The sequence below is a fragment of the Bombus pascuorum genome, chromosome 1, assembly GCF_905332965.1.
Source record: "Bombus pascuorum chromosome 1, iyBomPasc1.1, whole genome shotgun sequence".
Classification (NCBI taxonomy): Eukaryota; Metazoa; Arthropoda; class Insecta; order Hymenoptera; family Apidae; genus Bombus; species Bombus pascuorum.
Genome location: NC_083488.1, coordinates 33,972,280 through 33,987,864, shown reverse-complemented (window position 1 = coordinate 33,987,864; position 15,585 = coordinate 33,972,280). Strand labels below are relative to the sequence as shown.

Here is a 15,585-nt window from a genome sequence, read left to right as displayed (position 1 = left end):
CGAAATACCTGGCATACGTATCAACCGGAGCATCGACTCTTCGTCGACCGATCTTTCTTTTTCTACACGTGTATCGACATCTCGTGTCTCTCCTTCGTCCTTACTCGATACAACAGATATCTATAGATACCATCAGAGATTATACATACATTTTATTTTCGTACGTACTCGACCAATATTGTATATTATGTTTTACCACATACGTACCAGACGCTATGAAACCGTATGAAACGATGCGATTGTGACAGACGCAGAATTATGATACTTCTGAAAGCGTTGCATATCGACAGGCGTCTGAAACGACCGTTATTCGTGCATATGAAAATGATATATAATATGGGATAGGATATAGCATGTGGTATAGATAGGATATAGCATATAATATAAACATTTTCTCTTTAAATAGATGTCGCGTATTTTGCCCAAAAGTATATGGAACGCGATGCTTACCCACGATAGTTAACCTATGTCTACGGAATATCTATTGCTAAATCAATTAACAGGTTAGTTCTGCTTAGATGTGAAATGTTAAAAGTCGTTTAGCGAAAGAATAACGTTGCATTCTCGTCGAAAAATACTTACTAGTTGCATAGAACGATGACGATGATGAGAAAACGGCAAGCGAAGAAAACTGTATTATTTTTAATGACAAAGAAATAAAACGAGGGAATCTTGTTCTGAAAATGCCCGAAACTAAAGAACCTAGATTCCTAGGTAGTTCGATAACGGAATTTCAAATCCGATTTGAAATTATTCGGTGCCAATCTATTATGAGATTTGGTACTAGTAAATAACAAATTTCGTTTATTAACTTACTACTATTTATCTCGGACGTAAAAGAAGAACGCGCATACACATATGTAGCTTCGTATAGTCTGATTCGATGAAAAGTCGCGTGTGGTTGATTATTACATAGTAAAGTAAGTTGAGAAAAGGTTCTTAACGGAGCTTGTTGCGTTTTGTTATAGAATACAATTGCTGGTTTCAAGCAAAAATATAAAAGATAACTCTTTTAAGATAAAAGAGTACGCTAAATCGTTTGTATACAAATACGTAATAATATACATTATGCTATTACTGGTGGATCTTTCGCGTAACTCAGCCCAAAATTGACAAAGATTTCACGTGCTCCGTGACAGAATCCAAACCAGATCTTGCTATTTCGAAGTTCTTGTAAATAAGATATAATATTCCGATGTAAAATAGATAGACAGCAATTATGTGAATGACGTATAATCTGAAAATACAATACGCGAATTATATCGCGATAGAGCGAGATATTCGTTCTACGAAAGTACGATAATGAAAAATCAGAATCGTTTAAAAAACATTTACGTATGCTTATATCGCGATATTCTCCAAAAAGATGGAACGTAATAGCATTTTAAAACTGACAACGTGAATACATACATCGCTTGGTGTCTTCTAGCGTTCGGCAATGTGGACAAATTCTCTTTCATGCAATATTGTCGTGCACCTAGAACGCAAGTTTTTATATACTCGGCATGATCGATAGTCGAGAAATCTATTGGGAAAATCTCCTGGTCTTTGGGACTCATTTCTTGCCGCATTATTAGCAAGTTTGAGTTATGGAAGGTCCATTCCCTCATAGTGAAGTATTGCAAAACTTCGAGTCCGACGGAAATACGTCTTTGGATACGAACCATACTAAAAAGGAATATCCTATGTACAATTCGAAACTGACAAGATAGAAAAGAAGAGATTAATTCGAAAAACTTGGCTTACAATCTCTTTTGCCGAAATATCAACATAAGAAAATCGATGAAATAAGCCGGTATAACGTGAAACAAAAAGACGATCAGATTATGTACGAATTTGCTGCTATGTATGTCACCGGTTGGATACCAAATTTGTCCTTCGAAAGGATATTCATACGCGATCTTTTTCCCTTTACCCAATACTTCTCCCCACGTAATGGGTAATATGCCACTTTGCGTCATATTGTATACCGGTACACTTGTATCTCTAAGAAAGAAAAAGTGAGAAATATGTAAACCAAAGGGCAGAGACTAGACGGTTCCAATTACCATTTGACCTGCAAATAGATAACGGAAAGGCTGACGGAGTAGCTTACTTGGTCGTCGTAGCTGTTCTATATGCGACTGCGATTAGAGCATTGATAGCGAGGTCGACGGGTATTACTTCGGCGTGATAGCTTCCATTACAGAGCATCGACCTTATCACACCTTTGCCTGCACCCACCATGAGGCCCACAGGTCCGTTTAAGTTATCCACCCAACCAGGTAACGGTTCTGCCAAAGCTGGAGTTACTGTACATACGACAATGTAATATTTGCTTTCGCACAAAATCCGTATTCTATCAATTCGTTTAACGATAGTCTATATAAATATGTATATCAGGAATTAAAACATTTTCACGCGTTAACAACGAAATGTTTAAGTAAGCGATCAGCTGAAAATAAAAATATATATTATAATCGTATCGAACATTTTTCTTCCTTTCGACTTTTTACAAAAACGATGAAAAGAAGAGTATCCTTTACCGTGGTACATGTATATCTCTATAGCTTTTCATTTTTTCTGCAAGTTGTTTTCGAAAAAGTATTATTTGTCGGCAAAATTATTTTTACCTATCGATGGTCTGGCAATGCTACAAGGTAAATCCGGGTATTCGTCCGCTACCAGTTTTTCGGCCAATCTCTTTGAATACGTATAAGTATTCGGATGAAGACCCAACACCCTGTATTAATCGATATTAATATTAATATTTAAACAGGCAAATAAACTAACTTGATACGCTAATTTTAAACGATAATTCGTCGTTCTTCCCATAATGTGTAATATGATATTTTAGAAAGATTATCGAGATTGTAATTTTATAAGCTATTAAGAAATACGAATGTAATATTATTTCTCTACAATAAAATCCCGTAAGGATATTAATTACTTGGGTGTAATAAGATCGATGGCACTTTCATCTAGCCATTGAACCAGCCTCATAACGTCGTGAGGATCAGCGGATGATTCGTACACTTTTTCGTCGAGTTCCTCTTTGTCGGCGTAACAGAAGGCTGTGCTCAGATGAACAAATGCCTTCAGCTTTTTCATCTTTCTACCTAATTCTATGACCCTTTTCGTTCCAACCTTAAACGACGGTATTAACAAGATAAAAGAAAGAAAGTTTAAAAAGAATAACACAAATATCAAAATGGAAACGTATAATTGAATGTATACGTTTGAAAGTACGAAATGTTTGTTACGTGATTTAATTGATAAATTTACCGTATTCATGTCGATAGCGTCCTTCAACTTAGATTCTAATTTAAGAGTTGCGGCAAAATGGAATACTACGTCAGTTTCGTTTATCAATATTTCGAGTTGCTCGTTAGTTAATCCTAAATTCTTCGTACCAACATCCCCGCTTAAAGGTATAACTTTCTTCATCGTTTCTGGCTTTTGCTTTTGTATTCTTTGAAACATCTGTTCAAAATTATTTCAAATTTCATTAAATCACGCGTACTAATCGCTTGTCGGTTCGATATTGTACTCGAAAATTAGTCGTTCTCCATTCAATTTCGCTATGTTGCTTCGTAATTGGTATACAATCGATAAATAACAAATTGGTCACATAGGATACACTGTAGACGATACTCGTGATTCGTGATCACCTTCTATATGATAACACAAGTACACTATACTAGATACAGCTCCGATTAATCGAAAATAATTAGCAAGAGTTTAAAAAAGAGATAGATTCAAAGTATAAAGTACAAAGAAGTAAAGTTCATACTTACGAGTAATTTAAACATTTCGTCGACACGCATCTCGGGAGTACGACCTCTTTTTGGCCGTATCAAAACATAAATTTTATTTAAATCGCTACAACTATAAAGTAGCTTCTCGATCAGAACTTTTCCCATCAAACCGGTCCCTCCGGTTACGAAAATGACTTTTCCTTTGTAAAAGGATTGTATCTCGCTTAATTCGCTCATTTTTTTCTTTTAAATCTGAAACAAACTATCGTCAAAGTTCAGTACGTTCGATGCGTAGCGTCTCCGAAAAAGATTAGTTTATTTATTGCTCGTTCGCTTATTCTACTTGGTTTAACAATAAAAAAGGAAAAGAAGGAAAAACATGGAAGATCCACTGAACGATTCTAACGATTCTACGAATAAGATTTAAATTTATATTTTCTATCGAACTCGAAACAGCAGAAACACATTGGTACGTAGACGTATACGCACGTACATCGATCGTGTACGTAGGGAATTAAATTTATAAATGTAATATTTTTTTAAATTAACGGTACACTTGTAAAGAAGCTTAACGACACATTTTGCTGGAATCTGTCCATTCTATGAATTAAGCACATATTATTATAATAAAATACCAGCGCATATACCTACATATTCATATATTCTAAGATAGATGAAATATTTTTAACGAATTTTACGGTTGTTATTTCTTTTTTTTTTTTTTATCGTCTTCTCCATTTTTCCACTTTTCATTCGGTCAGTTTCTTTCCCAAACTTCCTCGATTTTCCCTTTCCGCGAACATCTCATAATCGCGTATTCGCTTGTGCCTGAATCTCGGAAAAAGTCAGTCGCTCTTTGTCGTTTGAACAAAGTCCAAGGAGAAAACAAAGTTAAACCAGTCCTTTTCGTGAGTAGGTATTGGCGTAATCCGATACATTCCACGTATGGTTACTACTATAGAATTAATTTTTGGCCATGCCTCGATAGACAGAAATGAGTACATCTGTGCGTCGAAAGTACAATTCATAATTTTTAAGCAAACGAACTTTAACCTACTATATAGTTAACTAGCATTAATTGCAAAAGTCGTCGTTTTATCTCGCAATTACGTTAATAATATAACGTGTAGTGTACTTGACAGTGAAAGTATTCTTGAGGTATAGTTACCGTAACTTACTATATTTGCACATTTAACTGTTCTATAAACATATAATTTCTCGCGTTATGGTAATATTTTGCCATGACGTAATATAACGATCGTATGTATTATGCGAGAATTTAAAAGTAACGTCAAGAATCAAATCATAAATACATTTTTATACATTACTTCTTGCATTCGAAGTAGTATGTATTTTCGTTATACGATTAAAACATTATTATTATTTTAATCAATTTTTGTCGAAAATGTTACGATATATTCCATAACATTATGGTATTTAATAAAGTATGAAACGATGCAAGAAATGAAAAAATCTACGAAAGCTGAAAAAATTATGTCATTTTTACGATACACGCGTATTAGTATCGTAGATAGATCATAGAAATTGAAGTAAAATTATGTAGTTTCATTAGAAAGTGAATGGTCCGGTCATTCGATAGTATTAAATGTGGCAACATTGAATGAGTTTCACTTTTCCTGCACCTTTCGACAGCAATAATATAAAATTTCAATTACAAAACTAGAACAATCTTTGCGTATCATGATTAGCTGCAAATCCTTTTGAAATACTTTTCCTTCCGTGTAATACAAACTGGTTTAACCAAGATTAATTCGTAAAATGACAACTATCGTGTAAGAATAAATTGCTCATTGCTATGTAACGTGTTTCTGAAACTTTATTCGTAGAATAATCCTCTATAAGATATTTTAAAACCTGTTTACGGTTTAGCCGACATCTACTTGAAGCATCCCGGTGAACAGAAAAATTTAATATATACATAGCTGCAACAAAGTCTTTTTTTAGAAGACGGAAGTGTACAGAGTAAACCATGTAATTTAATAGTGTCCTCTATTAAATCTTATCTAAGAACGCTATATAATTTTAAATCTTATGAATATTTACGTTTCAAAATAAGTAAAATGTATAACTCTTCCTATTATTCTACGTACATGTCCAATAATTACTACACGATATTCAATAATTAGTGTCATTATTGATTTGAAAAACGCCTCGTAAAAACGTTTTACAAAAATAACTGCAAAGAATTTATTCATTCGACGAAAAAAGGAACAATTGTATCATTAGCAAAAGAAATTCGTATGGATTTGAAATGTCTTAATGATAAGTGGTGAAACTGGACAACCGTGTAAAATTCGTTTCCAGATGTATCGTTTCAGATTAAAATATTTATGATCAAGAATTAATTAGTCTAAACGAATCACGATTTCGAATGAATGCTTCCGATAGTGTGGAAAGTATCTAACGATCGCGTATACCGATACATTTAATTTAACAGCCTTATGAAAGATCTTCGTAGAATAGTATATGAAGATATATTACGTTGATTTAATTTAAAAAATTGTTTACACATTCTTAAAACATATTTAATCCCAGATAAAATAACATTTCCACTCAAACTAACAATTATGTTGACGAGAAATACAATCAACCAGACAAATAGAAAATCATTCTGTTTTTCGACGATCGAACAAAAACACCTTTGATGAAAAGTCATCACCATTGTATATTGTATATTCCATCTTATTATCTTCTTTCTCTTTTTTTCCATTTATCCGTATCCGTATTTATCCGTTTATTATCTAGCATTGTTATCTTTTATTCCATCTCCCTAATATATACTAATTAAATTTATTTAAATAATGACTGCAACTAAAATTTTACATACGAATCAGTAGGAAAGTTAAAAGTGACAGCAGAGGGTTAAATACAAAAACAACTATATCGATAGCTGCTTGACTTGTTCCTTGGTCCAATCACTTTTCACATCAATAAAAAGAGTCAAATAATGGAATGAATATAATACTTGCAAAATAGTAATAGCTACTTGTAATAATAACAACTTTTATTATTACTATTGTTATATGACCAACTTTAATATGTATTTATTTATTTCCAATTTATTATTCATTCTTTCCTAGAGTCACCTACTATCAACGTTAAGGAGTACCCGATTGATTTCACTGACTGAATTCATTACACAACAAAACGAACAAAATATCACCGGTACCTAATATCAAAAAATTTATATGAAAATAATACGAAAGAAAAATATACTTACCTAGCGGGAATAGACTGATAAAAGAGAAACAAGTCTCTTCTAAGATATTTCAGTGCGCAAAATCGGCAGGAGAGTTGGAAATACAACACGAAATCGCTCAAACTAAATGAGAACAGGAAGAACAGTCGTGAACCACGGTGTTCGAACCTACTGAGCTTCAACGCAGATAGAGCTGAAAGTCGTAGCAGAACTAATGTCGTCTCCCCACCTGAGCGCAGGTGCGTTCAATTTGACGAAATATAAACCTTTTCCTTCTATTCGAAAAGTTTTTCTTGTGGTATCTTCGTCACTCGATGCATTCAGTTACGAAGAAATGCGCATTTCCTTTTGCTTCTGTCGAAATATTTTTCATTATAAAATTCGTTCATACTATTTCATGTAGCTTCAATGTAAAACGATACTTTTGACTGAAACAAATTACGTTGCGTACGAGATGCAATGAAATTGTTATATTTCTTTTAAATCAACATTTACGTTTGGGTCACTACAGTCAAAGTGGCTAAAGTAACTTAAAACTTACGCTCAACTTTATTCTTCTGTTACATTATGAATATTATAGACATATGTCTACATATAGATACCCATGCATGTATAGTATCGTATCGAGTGCTATTTAAATGCACTTCTTAAAAAGAAAAAGAAAATTAAACGCAAATTTCTTCTTTACCTTGGTAAAGTTAAATCTAAGTTTTCTTTATTCGTGCGTTATTATACTCCACAGATAAGTGTCAAACGACATATAACGAAATTTTATAATTTGGTATTATCATATAAACTCGTATAACATATTTTCTAAATTTAATCATGTGTGCAAAAGTAATCGTATGGACGATATAATTTTGATATAATTAGGCGAAATAAGTTGCACTTGCTCCTTTCACTGAAAAGTTAGTTGTATCGCCTTAATGTTTTTGCAACAAGTATGTCAAAAATTTTCGTTACGCAAAGATGTTGTGTAAACTCAGTGCACATTTGTAGTTCATCGACATTTACATTACTCTTCTAGAAAATATCTCTTCCTTTCTCTCCTTGCTGTCGCTCATTAAACATTTGCTGTATAATTTATTCCTTACTCAATAAGTAATAGTATTATTGTATTTATAAGTTTAATGTAGTAACATTTTATGCCGATAAAGAAGTAACTTAAATAAATATAATAATAAAAGACAGAACCAAGTAAAGTAATATTAAACTTTGATGTAATATTGAATTAATTCTATGTATTTTATATAACATACATTTCTTTGCAGTCTTCATATATTTTGCAAAATAAGAAACTATCTTGACGGAAACAAAGATCTTTATATATACCTTATCATACCACAGACGCGTGGTACCAAGAAGTGGCGTTTTAGTAACAAACAATGTAAACAATTGATTATCATTTTAATAAATTGTTATTAAAAAAATGTCTTCGCATACTATACCGATAGTCGAAGAATTAGCTAAGGACTATGCAAATTATTTAAAACTAGATTTATCCAGTCAAGTATGTACCATCCTATACATAACCTCAATGAATGAACCTGAAGTGTTACATATAACAAAGAATATTTTCTTATATCCTATAATTGTAAAATAAAACGTACGATACAATGTAATGTTTCATTCCAGATGAAGAATTTCCATGATGCAATTGAAGATGTAATGATACGTTTAGAAGAGTTTCAGTCAATTATTGAAATGGTTAGAGATAATAATTTAAATTGATAGATTTTTAATAAACATAATTTACATATATATATGTATATATATTATGTACATTATACTTTGTGTTAAAAGGTTCAGTCTGAAAATAATCAATGTATTGATCAACATATCCCAAAACTACAAGACATGCAACAAGAGGTCATAAATCTTAACAGACGAATAGATGCTTTAGAACATGTTATTGCAATGATTAATGTAAATCTAACAACATTAGAAGCTGCCGTTGATAATGCAGAGGCTGAATTAGGAATCTCTGATAGATTATTTGGAATGTTAAATCGTTTATCTTTCTTTGTAAGTCATTGTTACTTTCATAATGTTGATAACACGATTACCTGATTCTTAACACATATATTTCATGATACGTATTTCAGAAAAAAACTCAAGAACCTGTGGTACCTAATAAATTATCAATGTACGAGCCTCCAACAATTTATAGAACCAATGACTATTTTAAGAGCGAATGAATAAAATACTTTATTTTATAGAAACATATAATAGATTTATCAATTATTTTCATACATTAATATATGCTACATTAGAAGAAAATCTTCAATATTTAAGGGGTGTGTATTATTAAATGAATTTCGCATGTTTCTATTATAGATATAAAATAAAAATTATTTTAGTACGTATTGTGTTATGATTGTTTACAGATATAGAATGTTTTCTGACATAAAATGTTACAGACAAATATTCATTAATGAGTCAAATAAAATTATACCTTGAATTTACTGGCTGAATAGTATTTAATAAATAGAAACCCTGGAATAATTATCATTATTCAAATTTTACATATTTTGCCAATTTTATCCCTAGAATACTAAAAAACTACCATAATTCATAGTCTGATCATTAACATGCTGCAAGAGTACAAGTTTTTAATTGTGCTTTCTTTTCACCTAATAAACAACTTCCACCTATACAATGCCTCCATCTTGTTAATTTTCCTATACCACAAGTAACACTACAGCTTGACCAATTTCCCCATTGATCCCATATCTTTGGTCCTTGACGATTGATTCTACCTATCGTTAAAATATTTCATTTTCAAATAAAAATATTCATGTAAGATTACTGCTAAAACAGTGCCATAAATATAACATTCATATTTGCCACATATTTTGAAAAATGCACAATAAATTTAAGACTCGTATAATAATAATAAAGAATAATTCTTCCATTAAAGTATTATTTAATACAATTATCACCATTAATAAAATGATGTATTGAATAATTTTCAAGTCTGTTATTATATTTATCTAAATTTTAAATAATTGGAATATATTAAGTTTCAAGACATGTACAAACATGACATTCTTGAAAAAATAAAAATAACATTTTTACAATTAAAATGTTTGAAATTACTACAAATATATTGGTGAAAAATTAAATAAAGTAATTTACATATTCTTTTATCAAAATACAAAATATGTATTAGAATAATAAATGTTTTACAGAAATCGACTCAAAATCAGAGACGCAAGAAAGATTGGTATGATTTACAAAAGCATAGCTTACCACTATGCTACAAATATTACAATTTGTACAAACTGTATAAAAATGTAGAATCTAGTTGACAGAAGAAATAATAAAAAAGAAAGCAAGAATATTAGGCAAGTCCTCGGAATTCTTTTTCATAGCCATAATAGCAAAAAGCAAACGTCAGTAAAGTAAATTGATCGAAGATAACTACAAATGAAATACAGCGTTAACGTAATCCCTGGCCCTTAATAGGTTAATATTGGATCGTCCGGAAGGTTTGTTCCGATTTTGAAGGAAATTGATTGACACGAAAGATCTTATTGAAAAGTTTTTCGCTGAAAAACCTGAGAGGTTCTGGAAGGATGCAATATTCGAGTTGCTTGAAGGATGGAGAAAAGTTGTGGAATAAAATGGCACCTATATAATTCAATAAATGTATATCGAATCTAAATGTAAATCGGAATGAACTTTTCGGGCGACCCAATATATTCTCCTTTAATAATATTATCAATAATTATATAAAGTATTTATCAAATAATAATTTAAATAGTCAATCAATTGCTTATTAGTTATACCTTTTTTTTCACTTTGTCCAACTGTATCAACTTCGTTATTTGTAATAGCGTATGTTTCCATGGTACGATGCAAATTTTCCTTTTGTCTGGGAGATGATTGTTTATAAGGAGTTAATATAATATTATTTAAACGACTTTCGGACTGAAAAATTGATAAACACTCTATAAAAATAAATATAATGATAAATGTTTTAACAAACGATTTTACCAAATCATATAGCATAATTTGGATTACTGATTTATTAATTTCACGTAATACTTTTTACAGACTGAAATTATCTATCAACGAACGAAATGATCTAATAATCTTTTTAAAGCTATAGCAATAATAAAATTACATATAAGAGGATTAAGCAATGTTATTATTTAATAGAAATGATTAACTAAGGATAAAGCAAAAATTATGTAGTTTTAGTAATGCTACATGCACATCGCAAAAAAAAAAAAAAAGACAAAATTAAAAGTCTTTATCACGGCAAAGTAAGTGTTTAATGGTTTTTTACCATCATTTATATATATATCGTTCCCAACGTTACCGAAAGTTTAATTTAGAACAATATGCATATGCATATACAAATGTGCTATAATAATTTCGTAATGTATCGCAGATATATGTACATATGTATGTACGTAAACTGTATTAAAATGTGTAATATCTTTCACTTTTTTAATAGAGCGGAAATACTAAAGCAAAGAATGAAAAAATAGAAATTTATCGATAAATAGCAGCAAATAATACAGACAGAAATACCATTGATTATTACATCTATTAAATATAATGTGTAAAATTTAGTTAAAGTTAAATACGATTTCATCGAAAGAAAAGGTTCATTTTAATGTAGAATATAGAATTAAAGTCAAAATCTTATGTTCGTACTTCTGTATAAACTTAAAATATAACAATGTATTCTCTGTTTTTAATAGAACTATTTGGATTTAATGCCAAGCCAGTGAAGAATATCTTTAGAATCACATTTTTTTAAACGGCATGCTTTTATTTGTGCTCTCTTTAATCCTTTTATGCAATGTTCTGCTGAACAATGACGCCAACGAACTTGACGACCACTTCCGCATGTTACACTGCATATACTCCAATTGCTCCAGTCATCCCACAATTCACTATCTATAATATTTGAAAAGTGATTTATTTTGTTAATAAAAAAATTTTAACTTTAAAATAGATTAATAATAGATTTATATATACGTATATAATAGATATATAATAAATTAATTGATTAAAAATAATAAATATTAAGTACATACTAGGTACGTTTGGAAGTGCATAAATCTAAATGAATAACTTCATTGTTTACTTACTATTTTCAGTAGGATGTCCAATATCCTTCAATAAGTTAGTTTGTTCCTTCTCATGTAACTCCATGCTCATTGTAGGATTTTCATAAAGCAGTTTATTTAAATAACTAAGTAATTTGCGCCGACGATTTCTTAGACTTTTACAGTAAAATGGACTATCATAACATCCTTTATCATTTCGTTGTGGTATTATTTGACCAAACTGCATCCAACGTATACTAAATGAATATTTATTTCAAATTATATGAATTGCGTACTTTCACATATCTGATGTTTTTGTTATTAAATCCAAGAACATACAGATTAACTTTCTTTTTAGTATCTGCCTGAACTTTTTGTAAAACATTTAATTCAGCAGAGAAAAGGCTAACCTCTTGATTATCATATATACTATTTTCATAAACTTAATGTTAAGTCTCATAACTAGTATAACAACGTCATCAGTAGATAATAAACAATTGTAAAACATACGTGGCTTGATATAATTTTGTTACAATATAAAAAAAATATTATTACCATTCATGAATTTCATTAGCATTCGAAGGATTTGAATTAAATATTAGAGTATTTTCCTTTGATTTAAAGGTATACAACTCTCCAAATTTAATACTATTATCAGACTTTTCTGAAATAATGCATACTAATAACAATGTAGGTAATAAATACATATTACATTAATCGCTCACAATGCTTCATCAGTTAAATGAAATTATACATTAATAGGATGAAATAAATCACATTTTATTTGACAGTTTCGCCTATATATGCAGGATATGTGATAGTTGTATATACATATAGTATATTTAGTTAGTTAAAATAAAACAATTGACTGTGTTCATCAATTACTACTACTAAGAAGTATTAAAAGCCAGAAAGTAGCAATATGAAAGATGCTATCACATATCAATATTATAAATACTAATTAATATTTAAAGGAGGCGTAATATAAAGCAAATATTATTTCACATACAGAAATATGTTTGGATAATAAAAATATTTTGTGATTAAATAGATATAAAAATATAAAAATAATATATTCACTGATGAATTTGATTTCTTCTAATTTAACATATGAGACAATATAAATGTGAAATATTTTATCTTCAATTTCTTTAATAATTCCTATATCATTAAATAAAAAATACATAAAATTGTACATTATTTCTACATAATTATTAATTTATCCATTTCACGTTGTTATATTTGGTTATTTTATTGTGATTATTTATTCTCTTCATAACTTGAAACTAGTTTAAACATAAATATATTAATCCTCGCACGCTATTGTAAAATTTCGTTTGATAATACCAAACGATGGTAGAAAATAGAGAAACGTGAGAAAGATATTTTGACGGAAATAATACTAATAATATAAAACAATTATATAATTATATAATCAATAGCAAAAATTTATTTTATGTTCTTAACTGTATGTCCCTCTCTGTGTGTGCATGTATGAGAAGCTGTATCTGTTCTCATTTGAATAACTTTAATACATTGTGTATACATCACACCTTTTTATACAAAAATATTTACCCAATTTTTTAACCTATTAAAGACATTTGTTTTAAATCACAGCTTTAAATAATTATGCTAAAGAATACTTATAGACGAAAGAATGTTTTATTAGCACGTCCATTTGGAATTTGCCCTTGAAGTCTTAATCTTCTAACTGCTTCTCTTAAATGTTTTGGTTGTAAAGGACCCGATTCCTGATGAGCTTCCATAACGTCAAGAGCTAATTTAATAATCATATTTGAATTAAAGGAAATAGTTTAACTCGTTAGAGATGTTAACAGAAGATTTAAGTATCACCTTCTTCTACTATTTCTCCAACGAACACTTTTGCTATACCAGACATAGCGATGACCACATTCTGTGACACTGAACAACCTGTTATAGTTTGCATGATCTGGAATATGGCATATAATTTATGAAACACATTTAAAAAAGACATAGTATTATAAAAAATGTAAGAGAAAAATAATTACTCTTTTTATCGCAGCTTTTGGAAAAGCTGCTCTTCTATACATTTCATATCTGTCCAATTGATCCTCAGTGAAATTTGACACTAGTACTCTTTGAAGAAAAAAAAGTATTTTATCTATGTATAAAATAATATATATTCAGAAACTGCAAAAACTTTAAGTACATACTGCATCCTTTCTCTTTCTTCTTCTTCTAATTCTTTTTTACTTTTCTCTTTACTTTCTCTTCTTTCTTTAACGCTTGTTGGATTTGCATGAGGCAATACTATGTCATTTTCAAATATATCTTCCCTAGCTTGCTCTTCTTCTCTACTTTCAATTTCATGTTTAACAATTTCCAATTGATCTTCCAATTCTGTGACTTCGTCACATAATAAATTAGTTTCTATTTCTTCTCCATCCGACTGTGACTGCGAACTCATCGCATCATATTCTACCTAATATTATGAATATATATGAAAATATATACAAATGAAAATATATTAGCTTAGCGATATAGCATCCTATTAACATACCTTAACTTGTATATTATCAACATCTATCGCTTCTACATCTTTGATTACAGAATCTTGCGAAGGGCTAACTTTTTCTTCCTTTTCCTCAACATCTACATGCTCGCTTTCATTTTCAGAGTCTTCTTTTCCAAATATATTATCCATGATGTAATAAGATATATCTAATTACAAATATTATAAATTTAGGGCTTCTCGTTCATTCTAAAAATTAAAAATTTCTTGTATTTGTCTTTGGTTTAGATTATTTGTATTTGTTTAGGTTATTTACAACAAATTGAATTCTACAAAAATATATTATTTTAGGTTAGATTAAATATTATAATAATCACCTTATGAAAAGTTTAATCTAAATATTTAATTAGCAAGCATAGCCTAATAAATAAATTATAAAAAACTCTGTAAATCTATGCACGTTTTGCAACAATGGTCTTTAATACCCCAGTGTGATATATAAAAAACGTTACCTTGCATAAGCACTATTTATGGTTTAATTCAAACAAACCCGCCATACTTTTCAATAGGTAGGACGTAGACTCTTAAAAAATGACATATTAATTTAATACTATAGATCATGAAATACACAATAAACTCGAGAACGTAACTTATTTTCTTATTAAATAATGTTATATAATTTTTGCTAATCTTTTATTATTTCAATCTGTAACAAGATTATTTGTCTACAAAAAAATTTAAATAAATATTATAATAACAAGTCGCGTAAGATTTAGTACGAATATAGAATAAATGTTTACTCTCCGAATTATTGAATTATCAACTCTAACAATATAAATTGCATTATAATGATTAAAATATCGCGTTTATTCTTATATACGGAAAATAAAATAATTTAACTAAAAGTTTTGATTTTTCGTTAAATCTATAAATATATATTTGTATAAAAAGATTTCAATTATTTTAAATGTATCGAAGCGAATCAGAGTATAAGAAAGTCTAAATCAAATTGATCCAGGCATATCGAGGCACACGTGTTTCTCATTTTTCAAACGCAAACGAATTTAT

General features: G+C 29.7%; 4 protein-coding genes across 8 annotated transcripts; 1 reads left to right on the top strand and 3 right to left on the bottom strand.

The window, feature by feature from the left end:
• Positions 1 to 787: 787 nt before the first annotated feature.
• Positions 788 to 11,097, bottom strand: LOC132911876 (putative fatty acyl-CoA reductase CG5065). 4 transcript variants are annotated; one of them, XM_060968894.1, is made up of 10 exons: positions 10,749 to 11,097; positions 9,591 to 9,716; positions 3,777 to 3,989; positions 3,265 to 3,462; positions 2,930 to 3,126; positions 2,613 to 2,722; positions 2,096 to 2,291; positions 1,747 to 1,986; positions 1,411 to 1,668; positions 788 to 1,237 (listed from the first exon to the last, which is right to left on the bottom strand). In XM_060968894.1, the coding sequence occupies exons 3-10, from the start codon at positions 3,972 to 3,974 to the stop codon at positions 1,099 to 1,101; spliced, it is 1,536 nt and encodes a 511-aa protein (XP_060824877.1). In that variant the 5' UTR covers positions 3,975 to 3,989; positions 9,591 to 9,716; positions 10,749 to 11,097; the 3' UTR covers positions 788 to 1,098. The 4 variants fall into 4 exon arrangements, with proteins under 4 accessions (XP_060824877.1, XP_060824887.1, XP_060824894.1 ...); XM_060968904.1 differs by lacking the exon at positions 10,749 to 11,097 and adding an exon at positions 10,210 to 10,547; XM_060968911.1 differs by lacking the exon at positions 9,591 to 9,716 and having other exon boundaries at positions 3,777 to 3,999.
• LOC132912069 (biogenesis of lysosome-related organelles complex 1 subunit 4) lies at positions 8,274 to 9,422 on the top strand. Of its 2 annotated transcripts, XR_009659141.1 has the most exons (5): positions 8,274 to 8,467; positions 8,593 to 8,664; positions 8,761 to 8,982; positions 9,063 to 9,254; positions 9,345 to 9,422. XR_009659141.1 is itself a non-coding variant. In XM_060969183.1 (4 exons), the coding sequence occupies exons 1-4, from the start codon at positions 8,387 to 8,389 to the stop codon at positions 9,153 to 9,155; spliced, it is 468 nt and encodes a 155-aa protein (XP_060825166.1). In that variant the 5' UTR covers positions 8,274 to 8,386; the 3' UTR covers positions 9,156 to 9,256. The 2 variants fall into 2 exon arrangements, 1 of the variants encoding a protein (XP_060825166.1); XM_060969183.1 differs by lacking the exon at positions 9,345 to 9,422 and having other exon boundaries at positions 9,063 to 9,256.
• A 110-nt stretch (positions 11,098 to 11,207) lies between the features above and the next one.
• On the bottom strand, positions 11,208 to 12,314 carry LOC132912084 (A disintegrin and metalloproteinase with thrombospondin motifs adt-2). The gene is made up of 2 exons (XM_060969194.1): positions 12,066 to 12,314; positions 11,208 to 11,871 (listed from the first exon to the last, which is right to left on the bottom strand). The coding sequence occupies exons 1-2, from the start codon at positions 12,268 to 12,270 to the stop codon at positions 11,675 to 11,677; spliced, it is 402 nt and encodes a 133-aa protein (XP_060825177.1). The 5' UTR covers positions 12,271 to 12,314; the 3' UTR covers positions 11,208 to 11,674.
• Positions 12,315 to 12,392: 78 nt separating this feature from the next.
• Positions 12,393 to 15,048, bottom strand: LOC132912028 (transcription initiation factor TFIID subunit 11). Its single transcript, XM_060969125.1, has 6 exons — positions 14,895 to 15,048; positions 14,566 to 14,766; positions 14,219 to 14,487; positions 14,054 to 14,141; positions 13,878 to 13,974; positions 12,393 to 13,800 (listed from the first exon to the last, which is right to left on the bottom strand). The coding sequence occupies exons 2-6, from the start codon at positions 14,707 to 14,709 to the stop codon at positions 13,667 to 13,669; spliced, it is 732 nt and encodes a 243-aa protein (XP_060825108.1). The 5' UTR covers positions 14,710 to 14,766; positions 14,895 to 15,048; the 3' UTR covers positions 12,393 to 13,666.
• Between the last annotated feature and the right edge of the window lie 537 nt (positions 15,049 to 15,585).